The 19356-nt window shown below is 35.5% G+C and overlaps 9 protein-coding genes across 9 annotated transcripts; 6 read left to right on the top strand and 3 right to left on the bottom strand. All coding sequences in view use genetic code 12, as the record gives it.

Annotated features, from left to right (window-relative positions):
- Positions 1-857: 857 nt before the first annotated feature.
- J8A68_000471 (uncharacterized protein) lies at positions 858-4493 on the top strand (the record flags this gene model as incomplete). The annotated part of the gene is made up of 2 exons (XM_049408725.1): positions 858-4294; positions 4352-4493. 2 exons carry the CDS (start codon positions 858-860, stop codon positions 4491-4493), a joined length of 3579 nt encoding a protein of 1192 aa, XP_049266273.1.
- Positions 4494-4616: 123 nt separating this feature from the next.
- Positions 4617-6287, top strand: J8A68_000470 (DNF3; the record flags this gene model as incomplete). The annotated part of the gene is made up of 1 exon (XM_049408714.1): positions 4617-6287. The coding sequence occupies one exon, from the start codon at positions 4617-4619 to the stop codon at positions 6285-6287; it is 1671 nt and encodes a 556-aa protein (XP_049266272.1).
- A 158-nt stretch (positions 6288-6445) lies between these two features.
- BUB1 (protein kinase) lies at positions 6446-9283 on the bottom strand (the record flags this gene model as incomplete). The annotated part of the gene is made up of 3 exons (XM_049408703.1): positions 6446-6976; positions 7064-8313; positions 8380-9283. 3 exons carry the CDS (start codon positions 9281-9283, stop codon positions 6446-6448), a joined length of 2685 nt encoding a protein of 894 aa, XP_049266271.1.
- Positions 9284-9654: 371 nt separating this feature from the next.
- J8A68_000468 (GPI-anchor transamidase subunit) lies at positions 9655-11550 on the top strand (the record flags this gene model as incomplete). The annotated part of the gene is made up of 1 exon (XM_049408692.1): positions 9655-11550. One exon carries the CDS (start codon positions 9655-9657, stop codon positions 11548-11550), a length of 1896 nt encoding a protein of 631 aa, XP_049266270.1.
- Positions 11551-11568: 18 nt separating this feature from the next.
- On the bottom strand, positions 11569-12619 carry J8A68_000467 (Elongator subunit; the record flags this gene model as incomplete). The annotated part of the gene is made up of 2 exons (XM_049408681.1): positions 11569-12425; positions 12592-12619. 2 exons carry the CDS (start codon positions 12617-12619, stop codon positions 11569-11571), a joined length of 885 nt encoding a protein of 294 aa, XP_049266269.1.
- Positions 12620-12886: 267 nt separating this feature from the next.
- J8A68_000466 (uncharacterized protein) lies at positions 12887-13801 on the top strand (the record flags this gene model as incomplete). Its single annotated transcript, XM_049408669.1, has 1 exon — positions 12887-13801. One exon carries the CDS (start codon positions 12887-12889, stop codon positions 13799-13801), a length of 915 nt encoding a protein of 304 aa, XP_049266268.1.
- Positions 13802-13993: 192 nt separating this feature from the next.
- J8A68_000465 (prp10) lies at positions 13994-15994 on the top strand (the record flags this gene model as incomplete). Its single annotated transcript, XM_049408658.1, has 1 exon — positions 13994-15994. The coding sequence occupies one exon, from the start codon at positions 13994-13996 to the stop codon at positions 15992-15994; it is 2001 nt and encodes a 666-aa protein (XP_049266267.1).
- A 50-nt stretch (positions 15995-16044) lies between these two features.
- Positions 16045-17040, bottom strand: J8A68_000464 (uncharacterized protein; the record flags this gene model as incomplete). Its single annotated transcript, XM_049408647.1, has 1 exon — positions 16045-17040. One exon carries the CDS (start codon positions 17038-17040, stop codon positions 16045-16047), a length of 996 nt encoding a protein of 331 aa, XP_049266266.1.
- Positions 17041-17694: 654 nt separating this feature from the next.
- J8A68_000463 (Smc5-Smc6 complex subunit) lies at positions 17695-18750 on the top strand (the record flags this gene model as incomplete). The annotated part of the gene is made up of 2 exons (XM_049408636.1): positions 17695-18328; positions 18440-18750. The coding sequence occupies 2 exons, from the start codon at positions 17695-17697 to the stop codon at positions 18748-18750; spliced, it is 945 nt and encodes a 314-aa protein (XP_049266265.1).
- Between the last annotated feature and the right edge of the window lie 606 nt (positions 18751-19356).

Below are 19356 nucleotides of genomic sequence, written 5' to 3'. Positions count from 1 at the left end.
TGTGGCTATATCACAAGATAGTAAAAAAGGTCTTGGTATTCATAAGCCACGCGTCATTGGGAGAGATGGCATATCCAGGGTTCTGTTTCTATTGAAGCTGAAATAATAGCTTGGGAGGCATCAAAGAACAGCTCATCACATTCTCAATGTAAACATTACTAACAATATCGCGACAACTTTGTAACAAAATCAATTAAGAGGTCAAACTACCATAAAATATTTTCCGAAGAATGACGTACTGTATCTATTAATAAATCTTTTCTAGGAAAGAGAAAATTCGGAACGTTTATTCAAATGTTAAGGGAGTTTCCCAGAAAAGTTAATCTTAGAATTGAAGAATTTATATAAGTCTCAAATTAGAGATTGACAAGCATACAATTCCAATTGAACGACGACTAAGATACAAATCAAGAAACAATAGAAACATGGCATTGAAATACAGTCTTGATTGATTGTTAAATAATAAATAATAATAAACCTGTCAAACTAAAAAAACNCCAATTGAACGACAACTAAGATACAAATCAAGAAACAATAGAAACATGGCATTGAAATACGGTCTTGATTGATTGTTAAATAATAAATAATAATAAACCTGTCAAACTAAAAAAACCTTTTTTTTTCTCTTGTAGTCGTCTCTTGTCTTGTCTTAGTAGTCTGGATGTCTGGATGTCTGGTGGTTGTAAAAAAAAACCTTCTGATTAATTTGTTCAACAAGCCACTTCTCAATTTTTTTATTTTTACAACACACTATTTAACCAATCCATAACAAAATAAAGAGAATGGTTAAAATTATCATGTATAGGTTATAGTATACTTATCGTAATTGACAATTAGTATATACAATCATACATACAATGGATAATAATAATAATAATAATATCAACAACAACAACAATCAATCATCGCTACCTCAACCTTCTGCTCCTCCTGATCCATCTGTAACACCACCCCACTATCAACCATCCTCATCATCACCCAATTCTCAATTGCAACAACCACAACCTCAATTAGTCACTCCCCAATTACCTTCACAGCAACAACAAGAGGAAGAGGATGAACCATCTACATTGAGAGTACCCACTACTACTCCACAACAAAGAAGAAAAAGAGGATTGTCTCTTAGATCTCAGTTATTCAATAAAGCATTTAATTTACAATCTACATCTCCTTCACCATCACCACCACCACCACCTGCAGCGCAACCACTGCCACCACTGCCACAGACACAGTCTCCACCACCAGTTGACGTCAATGAATTAAATCAAGGCAATATTGAACTTCTCAATTTAAAGAAACCCGCTCCGACAATCAATGTGACGGAAGCAACTCCAAGAGAGTCTACCGGCACATACCCTTCATTCAATCCAAATTTAGCTACTTCAACTACTCATTTAACTGCAATTAGTAGTACTCAGACAGATGCATCAAGTGCTGGCGCTTCATTCATATCAAAACGAGAAAGACAACAATTTCTTAGATATAAGACTCATTCAAAGACATTACAAACTTTCATAGATTTCAAAAATAGATTGCTTGGAATTAACAATTTACCACCAACTATAGCAGGTAGAGTAATTCCATTAAGTATAAATCACAAATCAATTAATGAGTATTTTCAAGATAATTATTACGATGAAAAACATGATTCATTAATAGATGAAAGATGTAATAAACCTTATATTAACAATACAATAACTTCTTCAAAATATACAGTATATGATTTCTTACCAAAACAATTAAAAGCTCAATTTTCTAAAATTGCAAATTGTTATTTCATGGTGGTTGCAATTATGCAAATGATACCTGGTTGGTCCACGACTGGTCAATATACTACCATTATCCCATTATGTATATTTATGTCAATCTCAATTGCACGTGAGGGGTTCGACGATTGGAAAAGACATGGTCATGATAAAGAAGAGAATAATAAACGAACTACTATCCTTAAAGAAGATCAAGAATTGGGACAATTTGATACACATTCAATCACCACTATAATGACTGATTCCAGTAATGATCCTGCGTATTCCCCACCTTCATCTACTTCTTCAGGATCTTCAGGGGAATCAACCGATCCGAAAATGGCATATACCGATCCAAATGCATTAAAGAGGTATAATCTCAAAGAATATAATACCACCTGGCATGAAGTCAAGGTTGGAGATATTGTGAAAATTAATGAAAATGAATGGTTTCCAGCTGACGTCTTACTCATATCCACAAGTGATTTAGATACACAAATAGCATATGTCGAAACTATGGCATTAGATGGTGAAACTAATTTAAAACCAAAATACCCTCATACTGAATTGGCTAAACTTGCAACTAATGTAACTAGTTTGAAAAATTTGAAAACTTTGATAACTACCGAAGATCCAAATATTGATTTGTATAATTTTGAAGGATCTTTTCAATTAAATGATGAAACATATTCCCTTGGACCGGATAATATAGTTTATAGAGGAAGTATTTTAAGAAATACCAAATCAGTATTGGGATTGGTTGTGTTTACAGGGGAGGAAACTAAAATTAGAATGAATAATATTAAACATCCAAGAACAAAAGCTCCTAAATTACAAAAGAATATTAATTATATTGTGATGTTTATGGTACTTGTTGTTCTTCTGTTGTCTTGTTTCTCCACCATGGCCCAACGATTGGCTTATCAGCGGAATAGAGATCGAGCATGGTATTTGTTCGAACAAGATGCAGGTGTAGCTGCTACAATGATGGGATTTATTATTATGTATAATACTTTGATTCCACTTTCACTTTATGTTACCATGGAAATTATAAAAGTCATGCAATTATGTTTTTTACAATTCGATATAGATATGTATCATGTTGAAAGTAATACACCTGCAGATGCCAAAACTGCTACAATTTTAGAAGAATTAGGACAAGTTTCATATATTTTTAGTGACAAGACTGGAACTTTAACTGATAATAAAATGGTATTTAGGAAATTCAGTGTATGTGGAGTAAGTTGGTTACATGATTTAGATTTAATGGCCGATGAACGAGCAAATCCAAATAGTTTCGCTACAGCACCATTGATTCCTCGAATAAGTATGCATGCACCACAATCACCAAGAATACAACCCCAATCACGACAAAGTAGAGGATCGACCGATTATGTTCCAAGAACGAGTACAACGTCAATAGTTAGAAATAGTATGGATGTTCAATCTATGCATACTACCTGGACATCACTGGCACATCCTAATAAAGTACAAAATTTGAGTAATTCATTACAATTGTTGAGACATATACAATCCCATCCACAGACTTTATTTGCCAAAAGGGCGAAATTTTTCTTGCTAAGTATCGCATTATGTAATACCTGTCTTCCTCGGAAACAACAATCAACAAGTTCCAAAAAGAAAGGAAAACCATCAGAACCAAATGGTATCACACCAGATAACAGTAGTGGAGAAAGTAGCGAAACCATGGAAGACGAAGATATAAGCTATCAAGCAGCTTCACCCGATGAACTTGCCCTCGTACAAGCAGCTCGTGATTTAGGTTATGTAGTCTTCGACCGTCAAAACAACCGTCTCATAATCAGAACATATCCTGATGGATTTGACAAACCGGCCAAATTGGAAGAATATACCGTGCTTGAAGTTATTGAATTCACATCATCGAGAAAGAGAATGTCAATTGTGGTGAAATTCCCTGATGGAAGAATTGGAATTGTATGTAAAGGAGCCGATTCTATAATTTTGGAACGACTCAAGAATTCTAAAATTGCCGAAGAGAAAGCTCGTGAGATATCTATTCAGAGTTCAGAACGGAAAACCCAGGAAGCCGATGTGATTTTGAATTCCAGAAAATCGTATTCTGTGGATGTGATGACTGGTCATACGCCTAGAAAACCATCTATTCGACAAAGTTTGAGTGCGCTGATGGTTCCAAGAACTAGTTCTGCTAGGTTGAGGAAGATGAGTAGTATTGATAATGCCTTGATGGGGACCGAGGAGGAAGAAATTGCTGATATTGCCAATAGAGCGAGGAAATCGTTGCATTTACAACAGCTGAAGAAGTATAGTTTGGATGTGTATGAGAATGACCCTATTGCTGGATCGACTACTACTCCAACTGCTCCAACTAGTCCTGTTAGGTCATATAGTGATTATAGTGTTCCTCTCGATGGTCCTAGTGAGAATGCGCAATATGTTCCAAATGATAAATTATTAGTCAATGATGAATTTATAATCGAAAAAACGTTGGAACATTTGGAAGAATTTTCCACGGAAGGATTAAGAACTTTGTTATATTCGTTCAAATGGTTAGTATTTGTTCTTATACTTTGAACCAGGTGGCTCATAGTATTACGATTCTAGAGTGACACGAATCGTGCTCAATTGGTTGAACAAGTCGGAGGAAAGATTGAACATGGTTTAGACTTAATTGGAGCTACTGCAATTGAAGATAAATTACAAGACGGTGTAAGTGAAGCTATTGATAAATTAAGAAGAGCACCTTAATTTAATACCTACAACTGCCCACTATTTGCTCTTTGTCGATATTTATAGCGATACTCATGTCGATTAATCAAGGATTATTCTACAGTGGTTATACTCTCAAATCATGAAGGTAAGGATGCCCTAATGGACCGAATAACATCTGCAACATTGGAGATTGAAGCAGATAGAGTGGCACATTGTGTATTGGTTATTGATGGTGGAACTTTGGCTGATGTAGAGAATGATTCGACTTTATTGACTGCATTCCTTGAATTATGTATACTTGTGGATTCAACCATTTGTTGTCGTGCAAGTCCATCCCAAAAGGCGAATATGGTAAGTGCGATTAGAAATTTACAGAAGAATGCTGTTACTTTAGCAATTGGAGATGGTGCAAATGATATTGCTATGATTCAAAGTGCAGATATTGGTGTTGGTATAACAGGAAAAGAAGGATTACAGGCTGCTAGATCAGCAGATTATGCAATTGCACAATTTAGATTTTTGTTGAAATTATTGCTTGTGAATGGGAGATATAATTATATTCGTACTTCGAAATTCGTCTTGTGCACATTCTACAAGGAATTATTATTTTATTTGACACAATGTATATATCAACGAAATACCTTATTTTCCGGAAGTTCATTATATGAAAGTTGGTCATTATCGATGTTTAATACCTTGTTCACTTCTTTACCTGTGATTTGCATTGGTATGTTTGATAAGGATTTAAAACCAGCAACATTATTAGCAGTTCCTGAATTATATTCCAAAGGAAGATTATATCAAGCTTTTAATCTAAGAGTATTTATATCATGGATGGTATTGGCGACATTGCAAAGTGTGGGAATTTCATTCTTGTTGTATTACGTATGGGGCTTCACAGCACTTCGTGATAATACTACTTTTGCATTAGGATCTATGTCATTTGCCACTTTAGTTATTGAGTATTTACGTTTTACATGGGAATATCTTTACGTTTTGGCCTTGACCAATCGCAATGCATCATTTATTATTTCAGTTGGTGGATTCGGTTTATGGAATATTTTGATTATGTTATTGTATCGGACCAAGCAGTCTCCGATCTATTTCGTGGCATATGGATTATATACCTGGGGTAGAGATCAGAGTTGGTGGGCTGCATTGTTGGTGTTGTTCACTATTCCTTTATTGTTTGATATATTGATCAAGGTTGCTAAATTTATGTTTAGACCTAATGATGATGAAATATTCCGAGTATATGAGAAAGATATTGAATTGAGAAGATATTTTGAACAAATTGCGTACAATGATTTAAAACAAAGTTGGACATTCCCCAAAGAACCTTCAACCACTTATAAGCTAATCAAGAAGGTTTTCAGGACAATATTTTGTCTTGGAAAAGAATCACCAGTGATGCCACCACCACAGCATCCTGATTTGTCCAGTATCAATAGTCAAAATGAGGAAGAAGAAGACAATTATAGTGAAATGCAATCGGCAGTTCATAGAAAGAGAGCAGGAACCAACCCAATGCCAACCGAATTACCACCCAGTGGAGAGGGATCGGCAATTGCATGGTCGTCAAGTGATTATAAACCACATGTCACGATTGTTGAAGACGGATATGAGGTTTTGCCAAGTGGGAAACGAGTTCGGATCAAGACAGGCAGTTCAAAATGGAATAGTTTTTCACAAGCTTTTAAGCGGGATAACGAGGATGTTAATGCTATTATCGATGCGAGATTGAGGAATTTAGGTGAGGATGGGAGAGTTATTGAGACAACGACTGAGACACCAGCGGCTCCTCATCATGGGATTTTGAAGAAGAGCTAAGAAGAAAGTGTATTTTCGGTTCTTGTGTTTAGGGGAAAAGGCGAAGAGTGGTTTTGCATTAACGTATTATATTCTATAAAAAATTATTTTATATTGTTAGTTTATATATACCAATAAAAATTATTACATGTAAATAAATAAATTAATCACTCTTTTCGTCATATAAGACGCTTTTTATTAATCGAATTAAGACCAGTTTCCAAATTTTGAATAATCGTAAAGTTTAAGACAAAAGACCTTAATACGTGGTTGGTAAGGAGTTTGTAAAGAGAATGCCTTCTAAGTTCCTCCATTTTTGGTTCATGCACGGTAGTGCCCACCTCATATGGATTTAACAACATCTCAAACAACGCCAGCCATAACTCAGTCTGCCAATATCTCTTAAAGGTTGCTCTTAATGACACATGTCCCATACTCGATTTCTGAACCTTGATATAGGTCCCAAACAACAAGGTATGAACTATCCCCGCCAATCCATAATAATCAGCCTCATAAGTCCATGGCAAACCCTCATTCATCTCCACACAATCTTGTTCGTCGACTTTCATATTCTTAGTTATGAATCTCGTATGTTTGGGGAATAGGGATAGGTCAATCCCTCTCCCAAAATCGATTAACGATATACTCTTCTTGGCCCATGCTGGATCATTAGGCATATATTGATCATTCCAATCTTGTTGCCATCCTAGCTTAGCTTAGTATGTTAATAGTCGAAACTCTAGCGGTACCTCCTACCAGATGGAGTGGAGTGTTTCGACGGCAGATAATAGTTCCACCGTTAGGTAGACACATAAAACCTCAGGAATGTTTTGGTTTTCGAGGGTTTTATAATAATTCACGACATCAAGTAAGGTACTCTGACTATAATAATCTAAGATGAGGAAACTTTCATCCCTGAAATAGAACAATGAATCAGCATGTATGAATCGGGATGATAATTGTCGTTGGTTTACTAATCGACGATGGATTATATGAAGGATATAAAACTCCCATTTTGAACTTGGTGATTCTATCTTGAGTGCTTTCAAAGTACCATCAGATCCATTTTCGATTAGATAGACGTATCCATATCCGCCTTGGCCCAATTCATGGATTAGACAATATATTTCGTCACCGCAATAATCTATGATGGCTTGTTGTGATCCACGATTGATTTTTTTGGTTTTGGCAGCTGTTATATCTCTGAATTTCTTCATGCGGTGGATAGGAGGTTGAGAAGATCTATCATGGTAGCCCAGGAATGCTGATAATGGAATTGGTAAGTTGTCCAATAATTCCAGTTTTAATGAGTTATCAAAAGGATTGACTAACTGTGAACTGGTTGCTTTTTCTGGGGAATGGTCTATGAATGGGGAACTTGTGTTGGTATAATCCTGTTCTTGATCTGTGGGGGGAGTGATCTTGGTATCAAGGTGTGATTCTATTGGTTGTTCTTGTTTAATACCTGGAATCGTAAGAGTTTCGGTAACAAATTCATCATAGTTTGTTTCTTCCGGAACTGGGGCTAACAATTCTTCATCATCAGATTCGGCAGTGCCACCACGATACATAAATGCGACTTCATTATCTGCCATTTTGGAATACATTGTCATAGTTGGTTCTCGGGGTATGTGATCAGCTCCGATAGTATCATCTATGCCTTGAACGGGAATAACTAAAGTCTGAGTATTTTGATCTTGAATTTCCCTTAATTCTTGGTCTTGTGGCTCTTCCTCTTCTATGATCCGTGGTTGAAGTTTCAACCCCTTTTCTTTTGGGGTATATTTATTTTGTATGGTATGTCTTCTAGATAATGCAAGAATCTCTTCAAAAGTATATTCATTATCAGATTGATAAACCAAGTCCATATTCACCATCACCTTCTCGGTTTTCTTTCCTGTCACTTCTATCTTAGTATACGCCATTTGCTTGTCATCATACTCAACGTTCACTTTCGTAATGATTTCATCCTGTGGAGGAGTAGGGGGACTTCCCGAATCCCTAAATACATTGATTTTGGAAGTGCTACTTGAACTACTTGAACATCCTTGAAAAACAAAGTTCTGGAGCGGTCAGGTAAAGAATGCAGTAATTACGTTTTCTTTTATTCTACTTTTGGTTGAACCCAATTGCAAATCTTCGTCTTTAGTATAATTCCCAAATATGGAATATAGCACGCTTTGATTTTGATCTTGATCTGTATCTTTAAAAACATCCAATTTTTGTTTTTTCCTTCGTTGGTCTTGTTGATCTTCCTGTTCTTCTTGTTCTCGTGAACGAATAATGCCAGTTCCTGATTTAATTGCCAATACATCTCTTACTACTTGTTGGGAATTTGCTTGAATTGTATGTAAAGGTCGTAGGTTAGATCGAACCTTCAATAATATCCTAGAAACATTAGAACGGTTACGACGCGCGTTTGATTGTATTCCTAGTTGGTATATTTGATTAGCATCATTGAGTTTATTATTTAATTCGAGATAATTACCAAAAGATTCATAATATAATGCCAATTGATTACCAATTTCCTTTTTAGCTAAATATACATAGATATCACGAGGACAATCAGAATAATTGGCATATTCTAGCCAAACTTTTAAATATCTTGCATCATTTTTATAACTTGGTATATCTCTTAAACTTGATGTACATCTTTCCAATAGTAATACTAAACCACTGTCAACATTAGCACCTTGGGGATAATTATAATGAATCCAATTGATATAATCAACAAATATTTGTAGTGGATCATCTAATTCATCGACCAGGTTTAGGTGCATTTCAAATTGTTCTCTTTCTTGTTGTAGTCTTAATTTATGGCTGTGTAAAGACGTTGCCTGTGTTGCTGCTTTGAAACCATCTGATAATTTTGATGCTAATCGTCCTTGTGGTAATGGCTGGATGTTTTCTTTGTGTTGTTCAAGTAGTACGGCAGATGAGGAAATGCTTGATGCATTCGCAGGAATTGACAGACCTGTCAGACTATTTCGTGATTCGCCCAGCAGATGTGATAGCATTGCTTTCAAGGTAATCTATGTATTTGATATGAGTTGGAAATAAGTTTATTGATGGATTGATGGTTGTAAAAAAAAAAAAATGTAAACAAATACAAAAACGAAAGAAAACAACAAAAGCCAATTGTCGTCCAAATTTCGCGTTTGTCTTAAAAGTTTTGAGTTTGCGACACATGTAATTACTATATACATAAACAGCATGTAAAGCAGATTACAGCATTTTAGAAGATCAAGTGCTGTACCGAAACTACCTGTAGTAAATTTTCAAACAAATTTGACAACACTTTTGTTAATTCAATTACCAAAAAGAATCACCCACACATCATATCGATATCCAGTCACCAATAATATCATAAATACACAAGAAAGTGGTGATGATACTGATACCGGTATTAATTCTTTCATTGATTGTTTGGTTTACTCAATCATCAATTGCCATTGATAATGCAATTCCATCCAATCAATATTATCAAGAACATCTTAAACTTAAACCATTACCGAGAAATAAATTATTAAGTGTATTTGACTTCCAAGTATCATCATTACCATTCCAATTATCATACCACAACCATAATGATACTATTGGTACTAATAACATACAAGACATTCGACATTATACATATTTCCCAAGTACATTAGGACCAATAATCGAATCAACAAATACACGAGAATTAAGTCTTAGATTCACTCAAGGTTGGTGGGATGCTGAATCTTGGGGGAAATTACCAAACAATGGGAAATTTACTGGTGGAACAGGAGTAGAAGTGATTGCTATTATTGAAGCTCCAAATATTGATATTGCTAAAGCAAACTGGCATAAATTAAATAAAGTCCTTTCAGGTTTCTTTTGTGCTTCATTAAATTTCATTCAAGAAGAAATTACAACATATCCTAAATTCATGACCAATAAAGCTAATGTGCAATATTTACCTGAAGAAGGAAATAAGTTATATTTAATGAGAGCAGCATTACCAAGTGAACCGGTTTGTACTGAAAATTTAACTCCATTTTTGAGGTTATTACCAACTAGAGGAAAATCGGGTATTTCTAGTTTATTAGATGGCCATAAAGTATTTGATTCCTTATGGCACGGAATGTCAATCGATGTGACTACTGAATGCAGTGATGATGATGAAAATAATAACAATTGTTCATTGAAATTACACCTGACAGTAAATCAAGTTGTTGATATTATTAGATCAATTCGTAAGAAAGAAGAAGGTGGAATTCCAAAACCCATTGCGGGGGATAAATTACGTTGTGATAAATCAAAAGCATATACTGCTTGGCAATGTTTCCCATTGGGAGATCCAACTGAATTACAATGGAGTTTGGAAACAATATATGGAAGAAACATTCTCGGACCAGCATTTGAAGATGATACTAAAAGTAGTGGTATATCAACAACTGAAGTTACAGTAGAGGCTGATCCACAAGCATGGAAAGTTCAATTAAGAAAATTATACTCTGATTATGTTGTTTTTGTATCAATGAGTGATGGAATATCAGAATCCGATTACTTACGTGAACAAATCAAATATGATGTTCGATTCGAAACTACAGATAGTAGTGTGGTATTACCTATTGAATCACCACCTTTATATGTTTCTAGATCACTTACCGGGTATTCCTTGGATCAGGGTGGATTGCGTGTTTCATTCAGTAATCCTTCCACTACTGAATCAGTTAAATTTATCTATTCAGAATCAGTACCTTGGTTTATGAGATTGTATTTACATACATTGGATTTATCAGTTAGTGAAATCAAAGGAATCAGTCAGCACGTATCCAAACAAGATCATTCACTATATATCAAATCCACCTATTATCGTCCAGCCATGGATAGACACAGACCCAACCATATGGAATTAACCATTGTCATTCCAGCAAATCTGACGCTCACTATGACTTATCAATTTGATAAATCGCTATTATTATATCGTGAATATCCTCCTGATGCAAATCATGGATTTGATGTTGAACCCGGTGTGATTTCAATACTTGATGAACAAGATCAAGAGGTTTATCAATTTAGAACCACTAGTTTGTTGTTGACTTTACCTACCCCTGATTTCTCAATGCCTTATAATGTGATTATTTTAACTTGTACTGTATTATCATTAGCTTTTGGAATTGTGTTTAATTTATTGACGAAACGAGTTGTGACTGAAGAAGAATTTGAAAAGATAACTGAGGCAAGTAAACTTACACAATTGAAAAAGAAGATTAGATTACAAATACAGAAAGTAAAATATATCTTAGGTATATAGAATACATAGTATATAAAATTAGAATGGATCTTCATATGGATCTTCTTCATCATAATCGTCATCCTTTTCAAATTCATAAACAATTGCACCTCCACCGGTTGCTCCTAATGCTTCTTGTGCTTGCATATAAGGTAATTCCACTTGTTCCCTGGCCAACTTTTGTTTATTGCTGGTAGTTAAATTGAAAGTTGTCAAATCCTTCAATAAACTCTCATCTTCTCCTATATCTTCATCAACCTCATTCTTTTCTTTTAAGATTTCATATTCATGATTAATACAATTCATTTTGAATTTATATATCAATGCCCTTCCTGACTTTCTACGATTGGTTAAAGTTAATTTAAACACCGCATTATTCAATTGTGAGTTCACAGGGAAATCCAATCTCTGAATCTTATTTAATATCTCCTCTTCACTAATTCCATCATTCTCAAGAAGTGGTTCTACTTCATAGACTGAACTGGCGATATATGACAATAAACTAAGACAACTTGGATAATTAATTAATTTACTACTAGTGGAATCAGCAATTGGACAATTAGTATGGAATACAGATAGGATAGTTATGGCAGGACTAGCCAATCTGGCTACGAATTGAGTTATATCTTCTTGTGGGATATAATTCAATGAATCTATAATCACGACAGTTTTGGAAGATTCCAGATTTGTTTGCACGAATTTGATTATGTCATTGGTTGATGTGGTGGTTGTACAGTCAAGGAAATGAGTGGCGTAGGTTGGTTTATTTATTGTTTCATATGAAAGATAGATGGTATTAGTGGAAGTGGTGGAAGTGGATCGATGGATGAATTCTTGGATTAGGTGATGAGATGATTGAGATAACGAATCTAATATTAATTGAAAAGCTGACGATTCTTTTAATGAAAGTAATCGTGTTAAATTATGTTAACTCAAAACTAAACTGTAAACATAGAAACAACATAGACACACAGGGCTCCGTCCTCTGTTTGTTTCTGTTGCTGTCGATGAGTCTAATCTCTGATGGGGTTCCAGTAATTTTTTTTTTCGATGGGCCTAGACTCATCCATTGATTCCATGTTAACTTCATGATATAGGTGGATTATATTATCTGTCTCTGTTTCTTAGTTGTTACCTAGTCGGGTTGGTTTTCTTCTTTTGTATAGCTGGAAGCTATTCGATTCCATCAGAATTGAATCAAGAACTTCAGCGTGAATTCCAACAAGATGTTTCAATTCCAACACAACAAATACAACAAGACATCAACAGAAATGAATACAAGAGACAACGATACAATCGAATAGTAGATTTAAATTTTGATGATGAGAATAAGAAGAAGAAGTCATACAAAGAGATTATGGCTGAAAGGGATCTAGAAAGAGAAGAGAAGAGAATTGATCAATTGATTAAAGAGAAACAGAAAGAGCAACCTCAGCTACAACAACTGGAAGTGGAAGAGCCAATCAGAAAACGTAAGAGAAGATGGGATGTCACTCCAGAAGAATATTCTAAACAGCAAGAAGCACAGCAGCAGAAACAATTAATAACAAAAGAAGCTTCGCAATTACTTGAGAGATTGAAAGAAGCTTCCGTGCCAATCATTCATGGAATTCCTTTAACTGATGAAATACTAGATAAGATTCTACCCGAAGGATATATTAAAGTATCTCCACCTCCTGGGTTCAAACAATTAGATAAAGATGCAATCCCAGATATATATTCTGCTACTGTTGTTACAGGATCTGGCCCTGGGTCTCAATACTACGTACCACCTTCTAACGAACAAGCAGCAATCTTACCTTCAACCACGGACTTGGTCATTCCAGGAGTACAAGGACTCGAATTCTTCAAAGAAGAAGACATGAAATACTTTGGTAAATTAGTCACAACTGATCCCCAAAGTTTAGATGCTAATACATTTTTCCTTAATTTACGGTACTTTAACTATAACTTTCAATTTTTACCAAGTTCTATTGTTCGTAAACGAGCCATGAGACAATTAAGCGATTCTGCCAATAAATTCGGTCCTAAAATATTGTTAAATCAAATATTACCAATCTTGTTGGAACCTAATTTAGATTCAACTGAATTGCATACTCTCGTGAAATTGATAAATCGAATCTTATACCAATTTGATGAATTGATTAGACCATATACTCAACAGTTACTACAAGTGATTTCTCCCTTTTTGATAGATGAAGATCCAATAATTAGATTAGAAACAAGAGAAATTGTGTCGAATTTGACAAAAGCTGCTGGGAATCGTTTATAATATAGATGTAATTCTGGGCTAAACCTAGTACATCTACTTATATTTCGAAACTTGACTTCGAGAGTATTTGCCATTGTTATAAACACTCTAGGTTTAAAGACATGTTTACCATTCTTGAAAGCGGTTATAAAACTGAAAAAAAATTGGATGGCAAGGCATACTGGTATAAAAATAATTCAACAGTTATGTATTATGTTAGGTCAAGGAAATGGTAGTTTTATATTGCCTTATCTCTCGCAACTAATTGATGTCTTGAAACCAGGTATAAGTGACGAAGCATTACAAGTACGTACAGTCACTGCATTAACATTGGCTCAATTGGCAGAGAATGTTACTCCGTACGGTATAGATTCATTCGAATCGATTTTGGAACCGGTATGGTTTGGAATTAGGAAACATAGAGGAAAGAGTCTTGCGGCGTTTTTGAAATGTATTGGGTCGATTATTCCTTTGATGGTACATGATGCTAACTATGAAGAATATTCCAATTATTATACGAAAGAATTGATGGTTATTATTTCCAGAGAGTTTAATTCACCAGATGATGATATGAGAAAAACAATATTGAAGATTATGATTGATTTACCTCTTTCAACGAAGTTAATCGAGAGCAAGAAAGTCATTAAACCCTTTTTCAATTCATTTTGGAATAGAAGGACTGCTTCGGATACTGGAAGAATCACGAAACTTGTAGTGGAAGCAACCAATCATTTAGCATTAAGATTTGATTTCTTGGATATTTTGGAACATGTTGTATACTTTACCAAAGATGATAATGAGCAACTTCGTAGACTTGCAATCGAGACAATCACGAAGATGATCTCAGGAAATCCGGAGGAGTTAATCGGACTAGATTCACAATTGGAGATTAAATTAGTGGATGGGATCTTATTTGCATTTCAAGAACAACAACAACAGAATCGGATTTATTTATTATCTTTCCAGGCATTGGCAAAGGCTTTGAATATAAGATTAAAGCCCCATTTGAATTCAATCATAAGTACCATTTTATATCGGATGAAGAATAATATCCGAGAAATTAGACAACAATCAATTGATCTAATTACAATTATTGCCCCAGTTATAAAACAATGTTCCGAATATGATTCTGACAATTCTATCTTGAATAAGCTTATCTTAATCCTATATGAGTCTTTAGGAGAAGTATACCCGGATGTTCTCGGAAGTATTATCTTGGCAATATACGCAGCAATCGATTCCCTAGATAAAGCAACATTATATACAATGACCAACCCATCACTTAACCAAATCTTACCCACGCTTACTCCAATCCTCAAAAATCGTCACGAAAAGGTACAAGAAGCATGTATAAAACTAATCGGTCTAATTGCAACCAAAAACCCCGAAACCATTAACGCAAAAGAATGGATGAGAATCAGTTTTGAACTATTGGAAATGTTAAAATCCCAAAAACGTCGTATCAGAATCGCCGCCAATGACACATTTGGACATATTGCCAAAACCATCGGTCCTCAAGATGTGATCGTCATGTTGTTGAATAATCTCCGGGTTCAGGAAAGGCAATTAAGAGTCTGTACTGCAGTCGCCATGGGAATAGTCGCCGAAACATGTCGTCCATTCACAGTTTTACCTGCAATTATGAATGAATACCGTATCCCTGAGAAAAATGTTCAGAATGGGGTATTGAAAGCTTTGAGTTTCTTATTTGAATATTTGGACGGGACAATGACTCGAGATTATTTGTTTGCGATTACACCTTTGATAGAAGATGCATTGGTTGATCGGGATCAAGTACATCGACAGACAGCCGCTTCTGTTGTCAAGCGTATAGCAATCAATTGTGTTGGATTAATTGATAGTTATGATTATTTTGAGGTGTTTGTACATTTCTTAAATTTGATCCTTCCAAATATTTTCGAAACTTCACCGCATGTGATTGCGAGAATTTTGGATAGTGTGGATTCCGTGAGAGTGGTGTTAGGAAATGGGGTATTTATGAATTACGTATGGGCGGGTTTGTTTCATCCAGCGAGAAAGGTAAGAGCGCCTTATTGGAAAATGTATAATAGCGCTTATGTTCATTGTAGCGATGCATTGGTGCCTTGCTATCCTAGAATCGACTTACAACCGGCGCAACTTTCGGTTGGCACACAAGAGGTACAAGAACAACGTGATGATTACAAGATTGAAGAATTGGATTTATTTTTATAAACAGAGCACTACTCTAGAGTATATAGGAAAATATTAATAAAGGGTTTCTTTTAGGTATAGTTCGGGTGTAGCATAACTTGATAACTTTCATCTTCATAACCACCTTCCTCAATTCCATAAGCAGCCTCATCTACATCTTCTTCTTCAAGTGTCGAGATTGGTTCAAATGCATAAAGTCTAGTGACATACCGAGTAATCTTTCTAGCTTGAAATTCAACAATATCATCAGCGTCAGTCAAATCAATTTCAGAATCTGATAAACTAGGAGATGTGGAGTGGTAGGTGGCATCTGGATATCCCTCGGCATACACGTCGTAGGGATGGTGCATATGTATAGCATGTTCATTCATGGTCTGGTCATGTATATCGTTGCTATACCTTTGTGGAGGAATAGTAGCTAGCCATTTATTTATCTTCTCTTTAAAGTTCATATTTGGAGCTTTTCTTGGATTTAATTCATTAAAGAAATCAGCAGTATTCCCTCCACCTATACTTCCTAAACCTGCAATAAGTTGCTGTGCTTCATTTCCTAACATATTCCCTGAACTCCTTCTATGACTATAGTTGACCATCATGGTACTTGTAGTACCAGTGTAATAATTGGGATATGGCAATTCTCTCATATTGGCATTGGAGGCATCATTTGCACCAATATTACCCAATCTACTCAGATATAAATATCCATCAGGTGGCAGGACATCAGGAGGAGGAGAATATAAATAATAGCCAGGTATAGGTTGCTGATGTGTTGCATTTGGTGTGGAGGTGGCGACTGGACCTGATGGCGCTTGTGGGTTCAGCGGATGAGTTGGGCGCGACTGAACTAGCAACGAAGGTGGTGGGGGACGCTTGTTAGGATACGGAATTGGATACTCTTGAGAATTGTAGGCATTGGCAATCGGCTGCGGCTTTTTGAAATCGTTGTTGGCGGATATGTGGTTAACTGGTTTTAGCAAATACGGTGGTGGTGGGATCGGAGGTGGAATATGGTTCTGTTGTGGCTCTTGTGGATCTTTGACTTGTTTCTGATGAGATGTGGGTTGCATAGTGATGTTAATTATAACCTGATAAACTATAGATCTGGAATTTCTTTCTTCAAGAAGAATAAACAATTGTGATTGCGAAAATTGTTTAAGCGCTCATATTCAATTTTCTGGACTATATATCTGGCGCTACCAGAATGTAGGTGCTACCAATTCAACAAAATTCTTGCACAAATCAGCCGGTGCTGCAAATATTGTGGTATTTGACTTAAATTGACGTAATTTGGGCATCAATAAAGATAGGTAGTCTCTTGAACCAGGAATCCATATAGAGCAGCTTCAGCCACCAACAGGGAAAGCACATTTAGTGAATGATTTCTTTCTCGAACTTATACTAGTATATTTATTAAAGAATGTTCTGATGTGAAAGTGGTATCACTTGACAGACGAAGCATGATAGGAATTCTCTGAAATTTCTGTTTCAAAGTAGTAGTTAGTGTTTGTCTTCATCAAATTTATTTTTTAATGGATTCAGAGGTAAATTTTGCAGGACATTTCTGGATGGTGGAAATCGAGAAATTATTAAGAGAATTCAGTATTGTTACACTGAAAAAACGCGTCTCAAAATTTGAGCATTAAATTAAAAAAAAAAAGAAATCTCGCTGATCTTTCACTTACGGCCACATAGACGTTGATCAGACACCAATACAATCAAAGATGCCCAAGAGAAAGATTGAATTAGACGAACTAGACGAAGAATACCATCAAGAAGAAGAATATCTTCAAGAAGCCAATGATAGGTCGGTCATACATCCAACCTCTCGGGTTGGTAATAATACCTCTCATGGAAATCCACTGGGAGTCAACACTCCAACGGATGAAATGGAATTCCAGCATGTTGTCAATCAAGTTATACGAATAGTTCTTGGACGGGAGTTGAAAGGAATGTTGACCAGACGAGAACATATTACTCTGGCGTTAACTAATAAAAAAATCAAAACAGATTTGATAGTTAAAGCCGTTGATCAAACGTTAAGAGACACATATGGATTAAGCCTTGTTGAAACTCCAATTATTAAGAAGCAACCCGATGGAAAGCTAAAAAAGGGAGCTCCTTCGAAAGTCAAGCCTGTGGTTTCATATTGTGTTGTAAACGATTTACTGACTGAAGGAAGGAATGTTTTGGGACAGATTTGGAATAATTCTTTGAAAACATTCATGAAGAAAGATATGGGTGATGTAAAATACTTTTTACCTACTTATAGCAAGACGAAATTACCTAATACAAATCAAGAATTAGTTAAGGATGGGATCATGTTGGTAGTGGTATCCTTAGTTATCTTATCCGAAAGTCATATTCATGAAACAAAGCTTGTAAAACAATTGAACTCATAGCCTAAGAGTTTATTATGGTTAGTTTTCTTAAGTTTGTAAGCGTACTCAAGTTGTGATTTTATTACAGATTTATGCAAACGTGACTATTTAACAAAAATCACCTTGGAGGGTACTACAAAGGAGCATAATATAATTGAGTATGCATTAGGTAGGAGGTGCTTAGTTGAATTTACCCCAAAAAATGTATTCGAGTTTATTAAAGTTGTTTATGGTGACGATTTTGATGGCTCAATTGCCGAAAGAACATTGATAACTATACAAAGGGCTTATGGTGTTGCCTTGGCTGCTGAAGAGAATGATGATGATTATAGGAGTTCTGCAACACCAGGTGTTGAAGAGGGGGTTGAAGCATCACATACTGAAACCCCCAATGTATAATATATATTTCATTGTCCGTAGTCTGGTTTGTAATAATTTATAGCAAAAGTAAATTGTGCCCAAATTTTATATATTTCATCAATAGAGAAGGAGGCTTATACAATTGCTTGATTAATCAAGGATGCGAAAGGCTATTTTATCACCCCCCCCCCCTCTATTAGCTCCACTGCAGTTGAGAAGGGACTCTTTTTCTTCTTTGTTCTTGGTGGAGCCAAAGTTTGATTATTAATACACACTTTGGTTGCAAAAAAAACAGACAAACCACTTTTATTGCTTAGTAATACTAGGCTTTATGTTACTCTCATAAGCAAACACTTCTCTCGGATTTTATTGTCGTAGCGGTGTCAATTTGATTCACGGATGAAGATGAATTTGTAATAATTAGGCTACCAATTTCCTGACATGTACAGCAAGTAATGATCTCGAGGAAATTTAAGTGTTCGTCAAAACAATTGAGGCCTAGTCCTTTAAAACACGGGGTGCTGGGATTGTTTAAATTATGTTGAGACAGTGAAGGGTGAACCATTGAATCTTAGCTAACAATATTACAGTACTACCACTCTCAATACTACTGTATATAAGAGTGTCTGTGAGTTTATGTTCTCT

This window comes from Hemisphaericaspora subhashii (assembly GCF_019202705.1).
Source record: "Hemisphaericaspora subhashii strain CBS 10753 chromosome Unknown scaffold8, whole genome shotgun sequence".
In the NCBI taxonomy this organism is placed as follows: Eukaryota; Fungi; Ascomycota; class Pichiomycetes; order Serinales; family Debaryomycetaceae; genus Hemisphaericaspora; species Hemisphaericaspora subhashii.
Note: the sequence above shows the minus strand (reverse complement) of the source record. Positions and strands in the feature narration are given on the sequence as shown.